The sequence below is a fragment of the Pteropus medius genome, unplaced genomic scaffold, assembly GCF_902729225.1.
Source record: "Pteropus medius unplaced genomic scaffold, Ma_sr-lr_union100, whole genome shotgun sequence".
Lineage (NCBI taxonomy): Eukaryota > Metazoa > Chordata > Mammalia > Chiroptera > Pteropodidae > Pteropus > Pteropus medius.
In genome coordinates this window covers 8,412,797-8,438,071 of record NW_024342644.1, presented here as the reverse complement: position 1 = coordinate 8,438,071, position 25,275 = coordinate 8,412,797, and the positions used below count along the sequence as shown (strand labels likewise).

Sequence of the window (25,275 nt, the reverse complement as noted above, 5' to 3'; positions counted from 1 at the left end):
CTTCTTTATGGAGAAATAATACTATAAAACAAAATCAAAAGACAAATGATAAGCCTGAAAAAATTATTTGCATCACCTGACCTAACTGCTTTAACATTCAGAGAGCTAGTACAAATCAGTAATAAAAAGGCAAGTAACCCAAAGGGAAAATTAGCAAAGGCTAAGTGCAGGAAGCTTCTGGAAAAAAATCACCCTCACTCTATTAAGGAAAAGCAAATTAAAATAATAAGTATCATTTTTCACTTATCAGTTTGGCAAAGATTGAAAAATGTGACGAAAGTGTTGGCAAAGTATGCAGAAATACACATCATTTATCTATTATTAGAGTATAAATTGATAAAATCTTTTTTGGACAGCGATTTGGTAATATCGAAAATTCAGCTACCCTTAATCCAGCAAATTTTACCCAAGTACTTTATCTTATAGGTAGACTCAAAATATGCAAATATATAAAAATATGTTCACCATTTTTTTTGACGATGGCCTCAAACTATAGACTATACTTAATTATATCAAAAACTGGTTAACTGAATTATATTAATCAAAGAATTACTATGTAGCCATTAAAAGGTACTTGGACTTTTTGGTCTAAAAGATGTCCAAGGGATTTCAATGTAAATTAAATTAATTAAAAAAAAAAAAAACCGATGTAGTTACAGAATGTATTTTTTTTTTTTTTTTGCTTTTTGTTTTGCTAGTTTTAAAGAGCTTTATGTTTGCGTTTACATAGAAATTTTCTAGAAGAATAGTAAAAGAAATATCTAGTTTTAACTCTGGGGAATGGAAATAGGAAAGAAAAGCTTTCCCTTTACTCACTCATTTGTATTTTAATTTAACTGGGAAGTATGTTACTTTTATAATTGAGAAAGAGGAAAAAAGAATGTTCACTTTGTAATCTAATGTCCACCCTTTTTAAACTATCTCTCCTTCACTCCTACCTAAATCTCTTATTTTTATCAATCAAATCTGCTCCCTACCCCACTGGAATATATTTTGCTCCTACCCTCCTATTTACCTTTGCTTATGCATTAACTATGCCTACAGTAACTTCTCTTCCATTTAGAATTCTGCTCAGCCCTCTACCTCTGGATCTCCTCAGCACTGCCAGGCCACAGCCATCTTGATTCCTCTGACCTGGGAGCTCCAATGCAGGCATTTCTATGTCACCTGCTGCCTCATACCCTCACCCTCCTTGAGGGCAGTGGCTATGTCTTACTTCTCTCAAGCCCTTTCACAGTTGGCGCTCAATAATAGGTTAACCATGGCTACCTGAGGTGCTACAATTCAAAATTCAAGATTTAATTATGTTCACTCAATTATTCTAAGGCAAGAAAATTAATACATGTTCATTGGATTTTCAGCAACAAAAGGAATTTCTATCCAAGCTAATTTTACTCTAGTATTCTACTAGAGTTAAACTGGATCAACTCACTTCTGGCATTTTCTCGTTACTTAAGGCTTTGCTGTTTGATATTTGACTTCTGTGGCACTGAAAGGTCATTCATTTAAAGGCAAGCATATAACAAACTTCACATACAAGAGTAAAATGAATGGTAAAGTTTTGCAAAGACATTGAGCTTGCTTTATTACCCTTCATCCTCTAAATATTCCTACGCCTTACAAGGAGTAAGCCATTGTATTAAATCTTAGTCTTCTTTTCCACTGAATAGACTGCATATTCAAAATTTTTTTACAAAATATCAGAAAGTAACAAACTCATTCTTTGGCTCAGTGTTCCATTTTTCCCCTTAAATTTTAATCCTATTAGTGTAAGGACAAATCCCTAGGCTAATAATCAACTCCTTTGTATTGTTTCATAAAAGCTTAATTATTTGAGATCTTTCACTAGGCAAGGAAATAACCAAAGATTATTCCCTTCTACCCTCAAGTTACCATTTACTCTAAGATCTCACTAGATCACTCTAGAATCCATTTCCATAAAGTGTTAATTATGGTCTATCCAGAGTGGTCTTCTAGAGAAGGCTCCTTATCTTAAGACCAAGGCCCAGTGTGGTCTGCCAAGCATTTTTACAATATGAGAACTACTCACTACACACCTTTCACATACAATCTGTCATAGGCATCACCAGTACCAGATTTTCTATAGGGGAAAGGTTTATGGTTGGCAATAGAAATTATAGTAGTATTAATTACCCCCATCACTACTAATACCCTTTTTCAGCCAACCCTTGGCACTGGCACTAGGTACAGATCACTGAAAGGTGGCAAGATGGTTCCGGATTTGTGTTAAGAGCCTTACTGCAGTGAAGCAATTACAGTTATGATATACTAAGATCCTTTCATGGTACCAAGTAGCCCTGCCTGGTGACAAGGCTGCTGACCAGGAATAAGGTCAGAAACTAAGGGAGTTAAATTTTTCTCCTCTACTTGCTTTCTCTTTAATCCCTAGAGGAAATGAATAAAAAAGTGGACGTGAAAACAAAAATAAAAAGAACAGCTATGGAGAGCAGCTGTCAAACTGTTGGGTGGTTTCTATAGATTCCAACGCAGAATTGATAAATATCTAGACCACCATTTCAAGACTTTGGTGAATCCCAGAGTCTAAGTGGAGAAGAAGCAGAAACACATCAGAGCCACAGAACAGTCAGTTGGTCAAAAATATTCATTTACTCCAATTTTGATATGGTCAATATAACCTCAATCGAGCTACACAAACTTGGCTTGGTTTATTTTAAAAAGCTGGTGGGGAGGGCACCTGACGTATGATCATCACCTATTCCTTCATTCTGTTCTTTACTCACAACACACACACACACACACACACACACACACACACACACACAAACACACACCCTCTCAGTATTTTACCAGGACTTACTAATTCTATACAAATTACAATAGGGAATATTTAGAGGCATTAGAATATTGGTTGATGGGTGTATCAGAGCTATATGAACACTGACCCTCAAGTTTACTTCCAGTTAAACATAGATTACCGTGCTTGTACATCACCTCTCCTTTCTAAATCCCAAATAAAAATGGTAACAAAGAAATTTTTTAAAAGGCATGAACCCATAGGAGAAAGAATGGAAAAGAAAACTATATCAGAAAGGAGAGATATGTAAGAGAGGGAAGTAAGCATTGTCTTGGAATAGAGCTGAGAAAGCCAAGGAAAGCACAGTGTTGTGTCTGCAGAGGCAAAGAAACCAAAAGTGGACTGGCCCTGCAGGACCCCTGAGAGATGACCGGAGGTACCCAGGTACAGCAGAAGGCAGGACTGAGGCCCCAAATAGTGGCTTGATTAAAAGTCTGAAAACAGTGAAGTACACTTAAACCCCTGCCCACATTTCCTCTCTCATACCTCATTTTTAGCCAACACTTCCTTAAAGGATAGGGGATGAACTGAATACACCTTTGGGTGCTTTCTAGTCAGAGAAGGCTCTGCAGAGAAAGGTGTGAGCTAAAACTTTAAGGATGTGTCAGTGGAAGAAGGGACAGGTGGTCAGAGGAAGGGTAGGCAATGGGGGAGTGAGAAGAAAAGGGCATTTGTGTTTCAGGTCCTCTAAGTCCTTTAAGTCTGTCCCTGCGGCTATAAACTTTAAGTTGCAATGTGATTTCCATGTTAGATCCATACTTGTCAAGAAAGAAAGCCTCATGAGATTCTCACTGTGTAGGAGCAGGTCCTATAAACCTGTTTTCCTATTCACCACACAGTCGCACTTACCTCGCAAGTTTGCTGAGGCCAAGGACTTGTTTGTTAGGAAGATAACCGATATGGACCTTCAGAAAAGAGACAGAGATCATGAGCTAAGTAGTTACAAAATAATCACAGGGATGTGTAGTACAGCATTTAGAATATAGTCGATAACACTGTAATAACATTGTAATAACTACGTATAATACTAGGTGGATACTTGACTAATTGGGAGGATCACTTCATAAATTATATAAATGTCTAACCAGGATGCTGTACACCTGAAATTAACATAAAATAATATTGAATGTTAACTCTAATTGAAAAATAAAAATTTTTTTAAAAAGTGAGCTAAGTGAAAATACAGTGCTTTTCTGTGACAAAATAAGGAAATAAAGAAACATAAGTATACTTATTATATAATTTGATACAATGAAAATACATCTTTAAGACATTTAGAAGACTTAAGACTTAGAAAAATGAAGCACTTATATAAGCATTTAAAAAGTTATATAAATACAGTAAAATAAAAAATATAAGAATGACACTATTAATAAAATAACAAATTTGAAATATAGTCATGGTGAAGTTAAACTCTAGATACAATTCTTAAAGTTTCCTCTATTGAGGGGAAACATTCTCAAGAAAGTACAAATTATCCTGTGGCAACATTAAAATGTTATTATAAAGTTTCCTTTATAATAAGGGTCGAAACTGTAACTATATATATATTGCCATTCCACACATCACTGTGGCCTTAAAAGCCCTACCCGGTTGTGGAGCCCTACTGCACAGAAAGAGGGGCTCCATGCCCTTTGTCGTGCATGGCGACCTCAATTCCTAAGCTTCTGGAGCATACCATCTTCCTGACAGGAGAAAAAGGACACAGATACAAATGTGACTCTGCAAGAACCTGGATCCTAAGTTCTTACAGAACCTACTATAAGGCAAAGCCATTTCTATAATATTAATAGGCAAGGATTAACATCTAACGTGTAAATGTTACCTCTCTTTGAGCCATGTATTAAGTATAAGAAAACATTAGTTCTCCAAAAAAGGCTAGTAAAATAAATGGTGATTTTAGGGCTATCAAATAATATAAAATTATAGACTCATTTTCATCACGGTTCGCCAGCATTTATTGCATATGTTCACCTAATATTTGCTGTGCATTTGAATAACTGATCTAGTAGTAATTAGTGGTTTTCACTAGCACTATGTTTTGGAGGTTTGAGAATACCAACTCATAGCCTTTCTGGTTGGCAGAGGGAGAAAGCTTCAGGATACTAATAATGCTCTATTTCTTGACCTGTGAGGTGGTAAGGAATACCCATGTGATTAGTGTATTTTCATGTCTTCTATAAAAAAATTAAGAAATGAAATACTTCAACAAAAAAAATGTGAAGCAAATATTAACACATTAAATTTAGGTGATGGGTATATAGGTATTCATAGCACTATTTCTCATAAATCTTCTGTTTGGAAATTATTTATAAAAAGTTAAAATAAAATGATGATGCGGGAGGAGAAGAGAACAGAAAACTCTTGTTTCTAAACACACATGTTCTCAAAGGTATGTTTAACTAGAACAAGCTGGATAAGATTATCTAGTTTGCATTAGATTCATTTTTCCTACTATAGAAAGGGCCGGAAACAAACCCACTAATACTATAACCTCTATCACAAGAAATTCTGCAATCATTACTGCTCATGTTATATTTTACAAAAGTCTATTTTGGATCAAACATTATTTAGTCAAAATAAAGGGCAAAGGTTTTCAGAGCCTGCAGCAGCTATCTAAAAGAAAAAAAGAGAGACTTTAATCTCATTAATTTAACCTATTAACATGGTATTTATAATGAAATGCTTATCCTGAAGGCCTTTTGCTTTGTTTTTATTTTGTTAATTTCAAGGTATTAGATTAGTCAGATAAAGATTAAACATTTATATGTAATTCTAAATATCTAGAATATTAGGAATTCAGTGACAATTATAAATATAATTATCCTAATTTTTAAAATTTCATTGTGCTCTTTTAAATAGTTAGGAAACAACAGAGAAAACCTTACCTTTCCAACAAATGGAACTAGATGATGTTCACACATGGAAAACATATCTATGTCCTTCACAATCACCATCTCATCATGATCTTCATCAAATATAGCATCATTAAGGACATCTGAAATCAGAGGCTTGCTTTAATAACATTTCCAGTTTTATGGAAAGATGTAGAATAGAAAAACTAACAATCTCTACGGGTAAATATAAACTGATAGTCGACTTAAAGAAGAATGTTAATCCTAACTAAACTATTAAGGGAATTCAAATGAAAACTAGTTTTTTTCTCCTACCAAATTAGTGAAATCTTTTCCTTTAAATGATGGAAAAAATCCTTATGATATAGCATTACATAAAAAATACAGGATTACAAATGTATTGGTTGTGTGAAAGAGAGACAGGAGAGCAAGAGAGGGAGAGAGAAATTATGCAAAACAAGAGTGCCTATTTCTGGTGATAAAAATGAATGCTTTCATTTTCTTTCTTACATTTTCTTGTATCATATACTTGCTCTGTATTGAATAAATAGAAAACCATATCTGAGGGGGAAAAAATCCTTAACTCTCTGAGTTCTGAGGCCAGATCCAGAGAGGTGTAAACTTTACCTTTGTTATCAATCCCCAAATTATTTTCTTCTCTTAAAAAGTTTCTATTTATTGCATGTAAGCATCAGGTTTGTTCTAAAAAGTTGCCTTCCTCCCTTCCTAAGGAAATAAATGCCACAGTTTTTATGTATATGCCCGCCCAGGTTGGCTTTGGGTGATGTGCAATATCTTGTTTAACCTATGGATTCTGGCATATATGGCCAGGCATACAACAGACATTTAGAAAAGAAAAGAAAAAAAAAAAAAGTTTTATTTTTCAAAACTGCACCAATATCTAGATAGCTTGGCCACTAGATACACTCAAGACACCTAGATGTGTGGTTTCAAGGACCTGGGAATACCCAATCTACATAGCATGATGAGACAGAGAAGGAAGGAGGGAGATGAATAGAGCTTTGCAGCCACCTACAGCTATTTCCCCTCAGAAAGGCAGGCTGTGGAGTGAGTCACAGGGAAGATGTGCAAACGTCCACCTACACACCGTGCCCTTCAGTGGCTCCATTGCTACTAGAATAGAGGCTTTCAGATACTGAGTCATCATTTAACCAGTTATCATTCCCTGAGTCAGGCTATTCAGAGACACATTTGACAGTGTAGTAGCAAACTCATTAGTGTGGTCATCAAAAAGTGAACATGTGGGGTTCGACACACACAGACAAACACAACACCCTTGTTAGAAGAGGCTGATAAAATACAGCAAGGAGAAGGCTCAGTGCCATTCTTTAAGTAAATACTCCTTCTCCAAAAGCAATTTTCTATTCTGAATACTCTGCCCTAACCTTCAGTCATATTTCTGAAAGAAGTCCAAAAATAGATCCTTAGTGTTCCCCAGAGTATCCTGGATTTCTCCAAGATTTTAATGTAATATTATTGCCATGCATAGCTTACTAAAATCTTAGTCACACAAGGAACCTTCCTGAAAGTAAAATCAAACAAAAAAAAAAATTCTTAAAGAACAAAAGAGAATCGTCAAATGTAGCAAGTATTCATTTGTTTTCTCTGGCAAAGAATGAGAGCATTCCCATTTTAAGTTCTAACAACAACCATATGGCCCATGTTAAAAGCTGACCCTCAAGTTAGGCTAAGTTAGCATCTGGCTCCATCACTATCTGTTGGACTATGGGGAAGGCACTCTGCATCTTGGTCTTCTCATGCCTATAAAATGGGCATGAAAAAAGTACCTACTTCACAGGGATATCCTGAGGATTAAATGAGATAATCCACATGTGTTTGAACTATCAGGTGGAGTAAGTAGTAGTTGTTATTATTATTATAATTATGATTGAGGGAGTTACTAAATTATGTGTCATGCACATTAATCTACATAAGAATTTTTAAAGTAATAATTTTATTTTAAGAAATAGACTACAGAAAAGGAAAAAAATAGTAACTTTACAGTAGAGAAACCTGGCAGACACTACCTTAACCAAGTAATCAAGGTTAACTTCACCAGTAACAAGATATATTTGATACTGTGTAGCTCCTGGTATGATATGAGAAGGATACATCACCTCCGTGGTATTCTTCCCCAAAACTGATAACTACAGTCTAATCACCAGACAGACTCAGGTACATACTACTCAATACCTAAATGAGTGCTCCAAAAAAGACATGGAAAGGCTGAGGAGCTGTCACAAATTAGAGGAGACTACAGAAACATGACAACTAAATCCACTGAAAAACCTAAAATCTCAGTAAAGTCTGTTGTTTAGGTAACAGTACTGTACCAATATTAATTTTTTAAGCATGAATAACATTAAAGGAAGTTGGGAAAGGGTATACAGAAGCTCTCTGTACTAGCTCTATAATTATTCTATCAGTCTAAAATTATTTCAAAAAATAAAAATAAAATTATTTTGAAATAAAAGTTTAAACAAAAGCAATAGGACAATGTCCACCAACTGGAATGTATAAACAACGAAGTACTACTCAGCAATAAAATGGAATAACTACGGATACATGTATTAACATGGTTGAATCTCTAAAGAATTATCTAAGTGAAAGAAGCCACATACATACACAAAAAAACTATGAGATTCTAAGAAAGGCAAATATAATGACAGCAAGCAAACAGATGGTTTGCCAGGGACCAGAAAAGTGAGAGAGAGGATTGGCTGCAAAGGAAACTTATTTGGGTGATGGAATATGTACACTAATGGCTATGCAACTGTGTACATATTTGTCAAAACTCAAATTGCACACATAAAGTTGGTGAATTTTACTGAATTTAAGTTATACTTTAATAGAGCTAAATTTTAAAAATACATTTTTTAAAGAAACTGTAGTATAAAATGCAACCTTTTGTGTAAAGAAAGTGGAAAGGGGGAGATACGAACATATACACACATATACATGGTTATCTTCAAAAAGAAACACTATAAGAATAAACCAAAAAGCTAATAAAAATGATTACCCATGAAGGATGAAGCAGTCAGGAGAGAAGAGATATGGACAGAAGTGAGACATCTTTGAATGTAATTTGTTTTAAAGCTTTGACGTTGAAATCATGTAAATGTTTTACATACTCAAAATGTAACCAGAAAGAACAAAACTAGTGACTCTCATATGTCTTAATGCTGTGTGTGGTGATAGAACACTAATATGTTCTTTACATCCCATTTCATAAAATGAACTCAGACTATAAACTTGACCTAGCCAAATCATTTTTCTTTAATAATAAAGTTTCCATGTTATGTTTATTTATGTTTTGCTCCAACATATCTGAAAGCTACCATCTGTGACTTAATAAGAACAAAACACTATCACAGATTGTTTTAATTTCCTGCCTGTTATCAGCAGCAAGAAGGTAACCCTGGAAACAAGAATTTATGGCATTCTATTTTCCGCTGTTGGTCATAATCAGTGAAGGCAACCAAAAGCTAAAGGTTTGCCTATAAGAATGCTACACACACAAAAAGCCTAAAAATACACCTTTCACAAATAACCCCTCTGGGCTGCCATCTCTCAAGTATTTAGTTCCTTCCAGAAAGTAGAGTAAGGCAGGCCCACAATATAACCCCTAGTACCTATTTACACATCCTTTGAATCAGGGAGTCTCTTGTTAAAACACAAATCACTGGACTCCATCCCAGAGCATCTGATTTAGTAGGTCTGGGTGGGCCTGAGAATTTGCATTTCTAACAAATCCCCAGAAGATGCTAATGCTCCTGGTCTGAGAACCACACTTTGAGAGTCCATATTTTGATGTATTTCATGTTTTGTGCTGCTACATAGAATCTTCACAACTCCAAAATATTCCTATTCAAACAAAATCCATACTAAGAAATAGAATTCTGCTAGAGTAAAGGGGTGGGGGAGGTAAAAGGAAACTCCTGGGAGATATTCAAAAGGAAATTCCTATCTATCGGGAGTTTCTTTTGAATGAACAGTAATAGGAAAAAGCACTATCTAGGATGTTTGGGGATCTGCACCAAAAATTAGAGTTCTCTGAGGAAGCCAGAATTCCACACTGGAAGGACAGTGTTAAAAAAAAAAAAAAAAAAAAAAAAAAACTCAGAACATTGAATAGGCATCCATCCAAAGGGGTAGAAAAGAGAGGATGAGACCTACCTGTCGGTTTTATAATTAAGAGAGAACAAGACACAGAAAACAAGACCTAAAAAGGCACCTAGCCTCTTTTCTCTTGGCTGTAACCTCAAGGTGATAATGAAGATAAGCCCACCTTGATTTAGTGGAAAAAGGTCTGAATCACTGGCTCAAATCCTGCCAACACCAGAGCCACCTCTACCAGCATAAAGCACATATTTCATTCCACCTCCTGACATCACTGTTTTGTGTTTTGTGTGCTAATTTCTCTCAAACCTAGAAGTAAGCATTTGTAGCTTAAGGCTTTGGAGTTGCCACACAGTGTCCTGTATGTCATTCATAGAGCCAGAGTTAAACATAGATCCTCCATTTTACCCAATTAATATGTCAGTCTTTACCCTGTGATTTACTTCCTTAAAATAGATTTAAAGAAGGGACTCCAAAGAAACTCACGTGGCCAAGGGAACATAAGAATTCTCAATGCAGCATTATTGGTAACAGCAAATATTAGAAAGTTCAAAGTGCATCAGAAAAATGATTACATAGTTTGAGTAACGTCATACAATAAAATATGACCCAGCAGTGAAAGTGAGTGAATCTCAGCTGCATTTATAATTTCCTGAAACAACGTCCAATGAAAACAGCAAATATCAAAAGCAGCAACAGATTTATACAGTATGATCCGTTTAAATAAAGTAGAAACAATACTACATGTTGTTTCTGGACATACACATAAAATGAAAGTATTAAAATAGGCATAAGAGTTAGAGACCAAATTCAAGATAGTGGTTAACTCTGTGAATGAAGGGTAACAGGATCAGAAAGTGATAACTATGACTATGAAGCTTATTTGTATTTTTGTAAAGCAATTATAGTAAATATTAAGATTGGTTAAAACTGGATAAACGTTGATTAAACTAATTCTTTATACTTTTTCTTGCATATTTGACATATTTCATTAATAAAAAGATTTTTTTAATTGAGGTGTCCCGAAAAAAAAGCAAGAAACTGGGGTTACCTTTGCACAGAGGGCCTGAAGCTGAAAGTATCTGACACAGGAAAGACAGCCTGCTTTTTGCAACCCCACAAACTCCTTCAGAAGCCTTCCTAAATCAGTCTTCAATAAAAACAAAGCCTTCTGCCCTGAGGGGGGCATTAAAACTTTTTGCTTTGTACCTACCGTTTGAAAAATTTGTCCTACAAGAGCAACGGCAATGTTAAAACAAATTAAAAGAGGGGAGAAAATCATTATTTCTGCTTTCATTTCTATCATGAGGCTTCACCTCTTGTTAGCACTGCCAACACTCACAGCTTTTTGCACTTAATAAGAGAGCTAACATTTGTAAAACTTGGCCAAAATAAGCGTGAACCCAAACATTCCACAGACTGACATAATGGCAGAATCTAAGATGAGTTTAGACAACCGTTCACAACATCTGCTAGAGTAGGCAACGCTGCTGCACAGCTTTGATATGCTCCATGAACTTATTTCCTAAACTGCAAATTTGTCAGCAGGAAAGATCCAATGCATTGTAAAGAAGGTAAAAGTTTGGTTATTTTTAAAAACGTCATTCCTGGGTGATAAATTCTCATGCTGCTTTTAAACAATTAAAATATAACTAAGATGACATAGATGGACCTAGAGGGCATTCTGCTAAGTGAAATAAGCCAGACAGAGAAAGACAAATACTGTATGATATCTCTTCTATGTGGAATCGAACAAAGCCAAACTCTTAGAAACAGAGTAGAGTGGGGGTTACAAGGAGCTGGGAGGGTGAGAGAGATGGGGAGATGTTGGTCGAAGAGTACAAACTTCCAGTTAGAAGATGCACAGCTTTTTGATTATAGTTAACAATAATGTATTACATATTTGAAAGTTGCTGAGAGTAGATCTGAAATGTTTTCATCACAAAACATAAATGGTAATCATGTGATATGATGGGAGATGTTAGCTAATGCTATGGCGGTAACCATTTTGCCATAGGTAAGTGTATCAAATCAACAAGTCATATACCTTAAACTTACCCAGTGTTGCATGTCAATTATATATCTCAATAAAGCAGGAAAAAATATATAGTCAAGGCTATTAAAATAAATGTACTGGCTGCCCTCAAAATAGTAGTGATACGCATGTTTCATTTGGCAAATATAGTACCCGCGAGCTATTCCTATTCTTTCAGCTGGCCTTGTCGTGGACATGACGCCTATTGGTGAGGGACAGTTTTTTGCATATGAAATTGTATTTATTAAATAAGATTTTTTTCCTAATTATAGCAGTAATGTTCATTGTAATTTATATGCAAGATACTAAAATACTGAAATGAAAAAAAATGGAAGCAAATCTACTCAGACAATTAACTGGTTTATTTAGGGAACCACATGAATAGTGGTTCAAGAAGTAGAATGGTAAAGTAGAAGGAATGAATTAAGAGAGGCCAGAGACCTGAGTTCTCAGTCAAGTTTTGTGCAGAATGTGACCTGGGCTACAGCGTCCTCAAGGTAAGAAGATGGTTTCAGAGGAGGAAGTTATCAGGACTCCCACTGTTGGAAATCAATGCCAAGTTACAACAGAGTACCCACCCACCCCCATTGGTCAGCTTTAAAGATGTGCATAGTGGTGGTTAGTGGCTTTTTGTACTGAGGTAGGAAAAAGCACCTGTTTTAAACTATTCAGATTTATTCATAGATAAACCTGACAGCTGCCAATCACATATATTAACTCTCAAAGTTATCCAAGCCAAAGATCTCTCATTCTAGTCTTAATTTACTACTCTGAAAATTTGTGATAGACCAAAATTAGAGCCTTAGAAGGCTATCTAAGGAAGGAAACAGAGTGTATTCAAGCAGTAAAAAAAAAAAAAAAAAAATGCACGCTTGCCAAATTTAGTTTTTTAATTGGATCATTTTGTATATTTTTCACAATCCAGCTGTTAAACCGAAAATGGAATTTACAAAACAGATGGTGGTAACAAGGTCTGGATCACAGCAGTTCTAAAGAAAGAACATACCAATCTGATAAACTATTTGCTTCAAAAGCCTTTAATGGGCTCATCCCTTATCATCCTACATTCACTTATACCATGAGATTTCATATAGAGTGATGTTATGGAACCATCTGTAATCCTATCCAATGAATAAGTAACAATCGGGTGGGCAAGCCATCATCATTGGTGACAAATGATTAAGAGATACAGAATCATCTTTTAGAACAGTGTCTCCCAAATATGGCCCGTCATAGGGAGCTTTGGAAAATACAGCTTCCCAAGTCACCCTGAGAAAGTCTGATTCACTAGGTGTGTGGATGAACCCAGGACTACGACTTTTAAAAACCCAAGCAATTCTGATGCCCAGTCAGGCTGGGAGCATGGGCAATTCAGGGGAGGGAGAGAATGAGGATGGAAATGGACCTACTACTGGCCCTAATTTGCAAGGCTAAACATTGGGCAATGTAATTCCTCACCATAAGTCCTCACTACAGTCACCAAGTCAGAGGGTGACAATTCCTGCAGAACACTGTGAGGTCTGCACACCAGCTGAAAAAGGAGGCTTGGAACAGAGACTGAGGCTGAGGGGTGGGATGGATGACAAGAGTGGGAGACAAGGGAAAGAAGCTGGAGCCAAGTTTATCTAGAGCAGAAAGGACCCATGTGGTCCAGTGAAAAATAAAGGAAGGAAGATCTCACATAAGAAAATCATACCCATATCCTAGAAAAATATCAGCCATTTAAGAAACCGGTTGGGTAGAATAGCAAACTCACTAGTAATCAGTTTCAGGGTTAACATAATCAAGTTTCTATAGGAGGCCTTGTACTAGTTCCTGAGCTGGACACAAATACATCAAACTATGACATCAAGAAACTGAATATCTGAGGAAATAAATGGCCTATGTGTAAAAATATTTGGGGAATGACTGACTAGAAGCTAAACTACAAAAGCAATTGTTTACATAAAGGAAAAGTTTTGTGCCAAGAGAAACACTATGGCTATACTGAAGATAGAGATTTGACCCAGGCTTTAAAGATGGGTAGAAGGAAAGGAAGAGAAGGTTTTCTAGAGCGGATAAGGAAGAGAGGTACCAGATGAAACAAAATACAGAAGTGAGAAACAACAAAAGGTAAAGTGGACTGCCTGAGTAGGTCTATGCATCGAGCAGAAACCAGTTTCCTTTCTATTTTAGAGCATTTTTCAAATTAAATTTTACCTTTAGTTCATGACCTCTTTCAAGCCCTGCCAAACTCTGCTTTCGTCAAAACAGTTATCCCCATTTTACGAATGAGGAGAGCGATGCTCTATTTGGAAACATTAAGAGCCTGCTAAGGTAGAGCCAGCTAGTTAGTGTGAGAACTGGATTTTGACCCTTGTTCTCTGACTTCCAGATGAGAGCCCTGATCACCGGCTGCCAGAAGTCTGAACGTGACCTTCCAGAAGAATGGACTGAAGGGGGAGAGCACAGAGGGAGAAAATCTGAATCAGGAGTTGCTGCAGGTCATAGCCAGCCCTAAGTTGACAAGACCTAAAGTAAATGACAGCAAAGGAACTGAAGAGAGCATACCTGATTTCTTAAAAGAAAAGGAAAATTAGTTATAAACATGGGAGTTAAAAGAGGAGAGGGTCAAGCTAACTGCCAGCCCAGGAGAGCAGATTAAAGAGCAGCCTGACACCCAAAGGTTGTTAGAACCCAGAGTTGCTATATATCAGTCACAAAATACCGTTTTATCAACTGTTTATTTGGTTTATATGAGGGAAACCAGTAATTTAATGCTACTTTGACCTTTACTTTTTGAAATCAAACTGAAACCGTTTCAAGGGAGAAAAAAATCCCATTAAATCTTCAAACTAATAAAAGGCCCTTTTTTTAAAAAAAAAGGAGCTTCTCTATAGAAGTTTATCCCAGGAAACCAGAATCACTTTTCAAACCAAGTGGAGTCTTTAAGTCTTCAAGATCCAAACATTTTGTGTCTTCTGGCTGTGACACTGCATGAGGAAAACAGCGTTCATTGCTAAAAATGTTTCCCTTGAATTTAATCACTTCTTTCGACCTAACTTCCAATTTCCAGGAATATGAGGGATAAACAAGTTACATGGAAACAAGAAGAAAATAATTAGACAAATCCCAAAGGTGGGTTATCTTAAAGGACAACTGACAATCTCTGATAAATCAGTGTCATGTAGGGGGGTAGGAGTGGAAGAAAGCAGGAACTCTTCTAGATTAAAACCTAACAATCAAATACAAATATATGGATCTTGAGTGGCTCCTCCTTTGAACAAATCATTAATAAAAGACATTTGAGACAACTGGGAAAGTCTGAATATAAATTAGTTATTAAATGATATGAAAGAATTAACATTTAATTTTACTAAGCATAGTATACATGGTTAAGAAGAAAAACACTTAAAAACACTTCACCTCTAAATACACATCACTGATTTGCTCTCGGTAAAAGAACAGACCATGCTAATATGGCAAAATGTTAATTTTGAATCTAAATAGTACGTATATAGCTGTCCATTACACAGTTTTGTCTATTTTTGTGTTCAAAGTTTTACATAATAAAAAGTAAAAGTAAAATAAAATGTGATGATCCTAACAAAGAATGTTAATTTTCTTGGTATTACCAACTAATTCAACAATTTCTGTTCTAGTTGCTATGAAGCCTTACTAAAGCCTCAAGTGCTAGTATGACTAGCAACTGTTTGTTCTTCTAGTACAGAGTATCTGTAATCTCCTGAGGGGAAAGTCTTTAAATAAAGGCTTTGTATAATCAAAGGGGCTATAGGTTAGAAGACCATAGACCCTAAAGGGCATACAGATGAAGAACCTTTTCAAAATTCTGCGTCACAAGAAAAACAAGAGACCTGTTACCATAGAAACTACCTGAGCAGCTTGAATGTTTCGAAGGAAAGCAGCACCTCTATCAAGGAAAGAAGTCTGAGCTCCTTGCTAGGACCTCACCTGTCAGCTGCTGAAAGTCAACAGCATGAGCGATGAGACAATATCGACAAGCAAGCCCATACTACAGAGGCCTCAGTGTGACAATTCAACTCGTAGTTCAACTGCTTCTCCTTGTAAACCAGATCCATAAGTCTTGAAGTGACTTGTCTAGGTTCATAAACTAGTTAGCAGGGATGCTGTGACTAGTCCAGACTAGTTGTTCCTTCCATTATGCCAGGATGAACTTTGTTGACACACTAAAATAGTTTAAGAAACACCAAACAGACCTTAGGATTATATCAGTGAACAGAATTTCTAACACACTAAATATGAAGCTGAAAGACTTGTGTCACCCTCTTCTAAACTACTTTACTTGTAAAGGACCCCACCCTCAAAAAGCTCAGTGTATTATGGTGGAGGGGGAATAGAAAGAAGGAGTTGGATATTAAAATGAAAGAAAAAACATCGGAGATAAGCGTAGCCTCCACCAAGGCAAATCCCGAAGGCACTAGCAGCTGGAGGCTTTCAGCTCACTCCTCCTTGGGGCTGAAAGGCAAATTGTTTCTGATGGGCAGTCAGAGTGGCACGCCTCCATGGTTGCCCGGGCTTTAACGAAAACACTCATATTTTGAAGGGGTGGTCAGTTAGAGAGGTATGACCTACAGCAGTTCTACCTTAAGCTGAAGTTCAGCAAACTCTTCACCAAGTTCACAGCCTCTCAGTTGAACTCTAGCACCCAGCACATTCATTACTGCTCGTGAATATCTTACTACAAATGCATACACTATACAATAGATATAACTGTATTTTAAGCTATTTCAGGGAGAAATGCTTTGTTTGGGTTGTCTGGTAATGGCCTCTGTTGAGCTGGGCTCTGATTTCTACTTAGAACAACAACAACAAAAACTAATACATATACACAAAACACATCATGTCTTATAGCAAGGGCATGTGCTCTTGGCAACATGCTTCAATAAAACAGCATTTGGACCAACCCAAAAAATCCAACCCAGAACTCAGCAACAGCCAATTTCCTCATCTAAACACAGTTGCTTATTCACCAAACTCTAGATAGGCAATAGCTATCTAGATAAGTGGGAGATGTGAGGGGGAACCCCTCAAGGTTTGCAAACAAACCCCGAAAAGATGGTAAAGAAAAATTAGAGAAAGAGAATAGATAATAAGGGCTAAATATTGCAGAAGAACAAGCCTCAAATAGGACTTATGTCTCGGTCTCCAGCTCCAGTGTAGGAATGAGACAGAGGAGTTTTTCAAGACACACTATGCACTAAACTAAAATACTAAACTGCCCTTCATAAAGAGATGGTGATGAAAGATTAGGGAAAAAAGCAGGCAAAAGGCTGGAAAACAACAAAATCTCACAGCCATGGTAAAGAAAGACAAGAGAAAATCAGTCAAGTGTTTTCAGAAGGAAGAGACCTATTCAATTTAAATAAAATCACATTGGCATTAATGGATTGGAGCCGGATAAGCTAGGAGGCAAGGCATGCAGTTAAGAAATTACTGTACTTCAGGGAAGAGATGACTAAACATCAGAACAAGAGAAGATAAGTCGGTCTAAAGATACTCAAAAGTACATGTGTCAGGATTTAGAGCAAGAGTAACCAAGGGGATTATGAGAAAGAAGAACGTCAGATAAAACGAATGACCAGATTATAAAAGCTAGACCAACTAACAATATGTGTTCAAGTAAAGTTCATTAGAAAAGCTGACTGGCCAGAATGGACTTTAAAACATCAGAGAAAGGAATCAGCCCTAATGTCTTCCATGCTGATCTTTAAAAAGTTTAAAATAAACCTAATTGCTTTGAAAGCTTCATTTAATTTTAACTCTATGGTATAGTCAACTACGGATATTAGTGTATTCTTTTTATTCCAGAACATTTGGACCATAATCTTCTCCAACATTATTACACTTTAATGAAAAGAAAGAAAGGAGGAAGGAAGGGAGGAGGAGGAAAGAAGAAGAAAGAGGAGAAAAGAAAAGGAAGGAGAAGGAAGGAAGGAAGGAAGATGCAAATGAAAAGAAGAGAAGGAAGGAAGGAAGAGAAGAGAGAAAAAGAAAGAAGAGAAGGAAGAAGGAAGAAGGAAGAGAAGAAGAGAAGAAGAAGAGAGGGAAAAGGAAAGAGGAAGAGAAGAAGGAAGGAGAAGAAAAAGAGAAGAGAAGGAAGAAGGAAAAAAGGAAAAGGAAGGAAGGAAGGAAGAAGGAAGAGAAAAGGAAAAGAAGAAAGAAGGATGGAGTTTTCTTCTGGGTTCTCCTTTCTCCATATCTCCCTCCTCATCCTGGCATGGTTTCAGATCCTCCCTTACCTGAAGCATGTGAATCCATTCCTTCTAGACTCCCCTGAATCCCCTGCTGCTCCTCTTCACAGGATCTTAAGTATCTGGGCCTTGCTAGCACAGGCCATGGTTCCTTGACAGCCAAGACCAGGCCAACAGATTTTGCTGCCCTTTGAACAGTTAGTAATAGGGTCGTTCATAGAGCTGATATTTGATAAATAAATATACACAGTTAATACATCTTCAATTCTAAGCATTTCTTAAAATAAGGAAATAAAAATATAATACAGGTAAATTTAAGAATATACAACATTCTACAGAATGAGTTACTGGCTCAAACAAGGATTAAATTTGTCTCTTCAAACTTTGAATGATGCTCATGATGAACTCTGAAGTCATTATGCTAAGTGAAATAAGCCAGACATTAAAGACAAATATGGCATGTTCTACTCATATGAGGTACCTACAATAGTCAAATGCATACAGAAAGTAGAATAGGAGTTACCAAAGGCTGGGAGAAAAGAGGAATAGGGAGTTACTGGTTAATGCATAGCATTTTGGTTTAGAATGATGAAAAAGTTCTGGAGATGGATGGTGGTGATGGTTGTAAAATCATGTGAATGTACATAATGTCACCAAACCATACACTTAAAAATGGTCAAAATGATAAATTTTATGTTATGTATATTTTACAACAATAAAAAGCAAACAAGTAGAAAAGACTATATCGTTCAAATGAATGCACTTTGACAAAGTTGCAAATCTGCAGTAGGGAACACAATTTGGATATGTTAGCACAGATGGAACATAATTATGTTGTAATATGTTTGCCTAATGGTTCAAAAGGAATTAAAATAAATTTGTATCTCTGAAATTTATATGCCATTGTAGTTATAGATAAAGTTACTTTAAATCAAAGGAAATATTAATAATTTATAATTGCATTTAACAAAAAGTATGAACCTTAAAAACACGTATTTAAAAATACTTATTTGGAAAAGTTTCCAAACAATAAAACCATTAAAACAGACTCACGTTTATAAAGTATAAATGACCACAACATAATTAAATGTGCTTAGACAAAATGTGTAAAATTTTGGTTTGCAAATATTTCCCTCAAAAGAGTAAATGGGGAAAAGTTTGTTAGTTATTAATCTACCTTACAAATAAATGTAATTTAGCTAATTTTTTTACAATTACTCATGAATTCCCCTAATCAAATACTTTGTGAAATATCTTTACAGGATACAAACAAATGCCTCAAAACTCAAACCACTTGGCTTTCTCTCAGCTAGAATTCAGGAAGAAAAGCAGAATTCCTACGTCTTACATTTCCTTGCATATTAATTGATTCTTCATGTGAAATTCTAACATAGGCACTTAAAACCTGAGGTGGCATGATGTCAATTAGAACAAAGTACTGTAGTTACACACATCTGAGTTCCGCTCTGTGACCTCTAGCAACTGACTTAACCTGAGCCTCCTTACCTTTCACTTCTTTAAAATGAGAATAACTTCCAAGTTGACAGGAAGATTATATAAGATCTCGTGTATGCAACCTGGCCTGCCTTTCTTAACACTTGGTTCCCATGCTTTTCTCTCCAACACCTAACGCTTTCATTCACCAGCACCCAGCACATCACTGCCTTTATAGACACCAAAGAGAAACTCACTTGACCCTGATGGTCAGGAAAAAAATACCTCAAATTTTTTTAGTTTTCTGTAATTTGTCAAATTTAAATTTCTATAATTTATGAAATTATAGAAAACCCCTAAAGTCCTACAATCTGACTTCTGATCACATTAAGCTATTAAAACTACTAACATCACCTACAAATCAAATTTCCGTACTCATTGCTAACATGTACAAAATGTCCATAGTACTTCATATATGCTGGGCATTTCTCTTAGAACTTTATGTGTATAAACTCATTTATTCCTTACAATAACCCTGTAAGATGGATGAGTATTAGTAAAAGCCCAGTTTTATTTATTTTTTATTTATGTTTTTACTGGTAAGTATATATTTTAATTTTAAAAATGCATTTCATCTTAGTATCCATATTAAAAGATGAAACAGTAAACTTTTCAACTATTATCCATAAAATTTTGCAGTGATATGAGCCATCCATGAAAAATAAAGTCGAGTGTTTTTAAATGTTTTCAGCAAGGCATTGCTGAAATGCTAAAGCCCAGTTTTAAAAATGAGGCAATTGAGGCAGAGCTGTTAAGTAACAGGATCTGAAGCCAGGCATTCTGGCTTAAGTCTACTAAGTCTCATGACCTCTTCCTTCTGTTCTTTGTTCCTTTTAAAAGCATTTTCCGCCAACACTTGCACTCTTGGATGACCTTCCTCTGATACCTCCCTGTAAGGCTGTCTCTGCTGCTTCCTCTCTCATGCTTCTTACTATGTCGATGAAGACATCTCCTAAAGTTTAGGCCACCCATCTCCTCCTCTCACTCATTTCAGTAGCTCAGGCACTCTCCTAGCTTCAACTGTCAGCTTCATATTGATAATTCACAAATTTAAATCTCTAGCCTTAAGCCATCATGCCATCTCTTGGCCTGTTTAAGTCACTCTCTTTTCCTGTACATAAAAGCAAATTCTAACTATCCTTATCTTAAAATCTGTCTAGTTGTTTTTAGTATATAATAAAACACTGTGGAATTTCATAGTGTACTGTTTTATTATGTCCCTGGATTCTGTGGATCAGGAATTCAGGCAGGGCATAGAGGATATGCCTGACCTCTACATCACAATGTCTGGGGCCTTAGTGGAGATGACTAGTCAGCTGAAGACTGGAATCACCTGGAGGTTTCTTTACTCACATGTCTAGTGTTTGATGCTAGCTGTTGGGTGGGACCTTAGCTGGAGCCATCAGCCAGAACACCCACATGTGGCCTCTCCACATGGCAGAGCTTCCTCAGAGTAACTGGACTTTTTACATGGTGGCTCAGGGCTCCAAAGTCTCCCACATTCTTAAAACACTTTCCAATTAACCAATCCCATAGTTCCTCCTGACCACAAAGGAAGGAATACATTAAGCATCGGGTACTTTTTACATACCTTCTTATTTCTTATAAGAGCCAAGGCAAAGCAGGTATTACCACCCTTTACAAAAAAAGGAAAGATGACAGTTATGTTTAGAGACATGCTGATAATTATACAGGTAAATGATAAGGTCACATTCAAACTCAGGCTCTTTCTCTATGTGATAAAGATCATAATGAAGATCAAGCTTGCAAAATATATATATATATATATATATATATATATATATAAAATTTTTCTCTAATTTCATTGTAAAAGTTTTCACTAACCAGATTTTTTTTTCTTGCTGGCTGCCCATTAGGAAGAGTTGTATTTATTTTACTCCTAGATTTGAAACAACTTTGTCAAAATACTTTTAATTTACCTATTTGAAAATACATACACATACTTCAAAAATAAAAACTGAAAAGACAGTGAAAAGTCTTGCTTTTACTCTTATCTGCCATCTGCCCAGTTCATATCCCTAATCAATATGCATATCCTCTAGTTCTTAATGTCAATATAAACAGTTTTGCCCTCCCTCCCATCTTTTTCCTACAAAATATATATGAATCCTCTGAGTCAGTCAGTCATTCTAAGGAACTAGACATTTAGGTTGCTTCCATTCAAGGCCTCAGTAACCAACCTTGAGCATACATCATTTCATGTATTCAAGTATCTATACAACATAAATTCCCAGAGGCAGGATTTTCAAGTAGGAAATATACATTTGTATTTGATAGATGTTGCCAACTCATCCTCCATAAGGATAGTTACATTCTCAAAAGTGTATTTGTTTCTCTATAACTTCAATAACATAATGCAGTATCAAATTTCTGGACTTTTGCCAATCTAACAAGGAAAAAATGTAGCTTAGGGTGGTCTGTGTGCATTCTTATTGAGGATGATGTCAAGCATCATTCCGTGTATTTCAGTCATTCATATTTCCTTTCCTGTGAATTGTCTTGCCAAGTTTTCGCTTATGTTTTTGGCCTTTCTCTCACATTAATTTCTAGCATCTTTTTTTATATTAGTCTGATTATCCTGTTGTCTGCGATATGAGTTGTATTTCTTCCCAGTCTATCATTGACCTCACTTGTGTTGGTATTTGACATGTGAAAATTCTTAGTTTCTAAATAGCGAAAGTTACAATTATTTTCTTTTATGGCTTCTAGATTGAGTCATAATTAGGTAGATCTCCACTGTGGAATTAAAGAAATTAACAATCTCATTTCAAATACTTTTATTTTCAACCTTTATTTTAATTAGTTTTAAACTTATCAAATAGTTGCAAAGAAAATCTAAAGAGTTCCCATATACCTTTTTTCTAGAACTCCAGTTAATGAATTCAGAAGGAATTAAAGAACCAAGCATCATCATTTTGCAACTGATCTAGGCAATCACTAATGCCTACTAGAATCAGTAGGCTGGTTAAACTGAAATGGTACAGCAATAGATTAAGATGAGCTGGTCCAAGGATCACCCTGTGATGCTAGATTCAAAGGATAGCCTGTTCCTGGGAGAGGTGACAGTGTCTCTTCCAGCCCTCCCTCCTAGCCTACAAGCTACTGCTCAGTGGTGAATAGTAACCAGGAAAGTTGCATACACTCATGATAAAGTAGGCACACCATGGAAAGTAAGAGAAAGGTGCATGAGGCACCTTTGAAGAAAAGCTACAGTACAGGGAGAACTGACAAATTCCCCAGAACACCAGAAGTTAGTATCAATCCACTCAGGGGGAACAGAAAAAAATAATTTGGGGAACATAAAGTACCAACTTATTTTATATTTTACAACACTTACGTCAACACTATTAACAATAATTAATATACAAAGATATAAAGTATCTTGTTTATAATAATAGAAAAGTGATAGTTTCAAAGAAGTTTGTTTCTATCCAAAACAATCTAAGTACTCATTGACATATGCTCTCTTCTAAAGAAATAAAGATTAGGTAAAGGCCATATATGGCAAACCCTCAGCCAACATTATCCTTAATGGTGATAACTAAAAAAATCTTCCCTCTAAGATCAGGAACAAGGCAAAGCTGTCCACTATCACCATTGCTATTCAATATAACATTGGAGGTCCTAGCAAGTGCAATCAGGCAAGAGAAAGATATAAAAGGCATCCAAATAGGAAATGAAGAAGTCAAACTGTCACTATTTGTGGATGACATGATTCTCTATATAGAAAACCCTAAAGACTCCACAAAAACACTATTAGAAACAATAAGTAAATACAATAAAGTCTCCAGATACAAAATCAACATTAAAAAATCCATAACATTCCTATATTCTGATAAGGAAGCATCAGAAAAAGAAGGGGAAAAAATAATTCCTTTCAAAATTGCAACAGAAAGAATAAAATACCTAGGAATAAATTTAACAAAACAAGTGAAGGACCTATATAATGAAAACTATAAGACTCTATTAAAAGAAATCAAAGAAGATATAAAGAAATGGGAAAATATTCTGTGTTCTTGGATTGGAAGAATCAACATAGTTGAAATGACCAGTTACCTGCAGCATTATACAGATTTAATGCAATCTCCATCAAAATCTCATCAACATTTTTTAAAGAAATAGAACAAAAAATCATCAGATTTATATGGAAGCACAAAAGACCCCGAATTGCCAAAGCCATCCTGAGAAAAAAGAACGAGGCTGGAGGCATCACTCTGCCCTACTTCAAATTATACTACAAAGCGACAGTAATCAAAACGGCATGGTATTGGCAGCAAAACAGACCCACGAACCAGTGGAACAGAATCAAGAGTCCAGAAATAAACCCCTATTTATATGGGCAAATAATTTTTGACAAAGAAGCCAAAAATATACAGTGGAGAAAGGAAAGCCTCTTCAATAAATGGTGCTGGGAAAACTGGAGAGCCACCTGCAAAAGAATGAAACAAGACTGCTGTCTATCACCACATACCAAAATTAATTCAAAATAGATTAAGGACTTAAATATAAGACCTGAAACAATAAAATGCATAGAAGAAAACATAGGAACTAAACTCAAGGACCTTGGACTTAAAAAGGATTTTATGAAGTTGACCTCAAAAGCAAGGGAAGTAAAAGCTAAAATAAATCAATGGGACTACATCAAACTAAAAGGCTTCTGCTCAGCAAAAGAAATCATCAATGGCCAGGAACACACCCGATCCTGTCTGTTCTCGGAAGCTAAGCAGGGTCGGGCCTGGTTAGTACTTGGATGGGAGACCACCTAGGAAGACCAGGCGCTGTAGGCAGAAAAAAAATAATCATAAAATAAAAAGAAATCATCAACAAGGTAAAGAGAGAACCATCTGAATGGGAAAATTTATTTGCAAGCAACACCTCAGATAAGGGCCTAATATCCAAAATATTAAAGAACTCATATAACTCAATAACAACAACAACAAAAAATGACAATCAAAAAATGGGCAGAGGATCTGAACAGACACTTCTCCCTAGAGGATGTAAAAAATGGCCAACAAATAAATGAAAAGATGCTCAACATTGCTAGCTATTAGGGAAATGCAAATCAAAACCACAATGAGATACTATCTCACACCTGTTAGAATAGCTATAATCAACAGGACAAGTAATAACAAATGTTGAAGAGGAAGCAGAGAAAAAAGAACCCTCATACACTGCTGGTGGGACTGCAAATTGGTAGAGCCACTATGGAGAACAGTATGGGGGTTCCTCAAAAAACTAAGAATTGATCTACCATATGATCCAGCAATCCCTCTACTGGGTATTTACCCCAAAGACTTGAAAATCCATATTAGAAAAGATATTTGTACACTGATGTTCATAGCAGCATTATTCACAGTGGCCAGGACATGGAAGCAACTGAAGTATCCTAGATAGATGTTTGGCTAAAGAAGCTGTGGTACATATATACAATGGAATATTACTCAGCCATAAGAAGAAATGAAATACTGCCATCTGCAACAACACGGATGGACCTTGAGATAATCATGCTAAGCGAAATAAGCCAGACAGAAAAAGTTGAAAATCATATGATATCACTTACATGTGGGATATAAACCTAAAAACAACAAATGAGCAGGACAAACAGTGACTCATGGACATGGACTATAGGCTAGTGGTTACCAGAGGACTATAAACTAGTGGTTACTAGTGGGATGGGGGAGG

At 36.0% G+C, this 25,275-nt stretch overlaps 1 protein-coding gene across 1 annotated transcript in view; it reads right to left on the bottom strand.

The window, feature by feature from the left end:
- GCH1 (GTP cyclohydrolase 1) overlaps nt 1-25,275 on the bottom strand; it is a 47,230-nt gene that overhangs the window by 11,234 nt on the left and 10,721 nt on the right. The window contains exons 2-3 of the mRNA XM_039866571.1: nt 5,725-5,834; nt 3,686-3,741 (exon numbers count right to left, since the gene is read on the bottom strand). Coding sequence (XP_039722505.1) covers nt 3,686-3,741; nt 5,725-5,834 — 166 coding nt within the window. The remainder of the gene's footprint in view (nt 1-3,685; nt 3,742-5,724; nt 5,835-25,275) is intronic.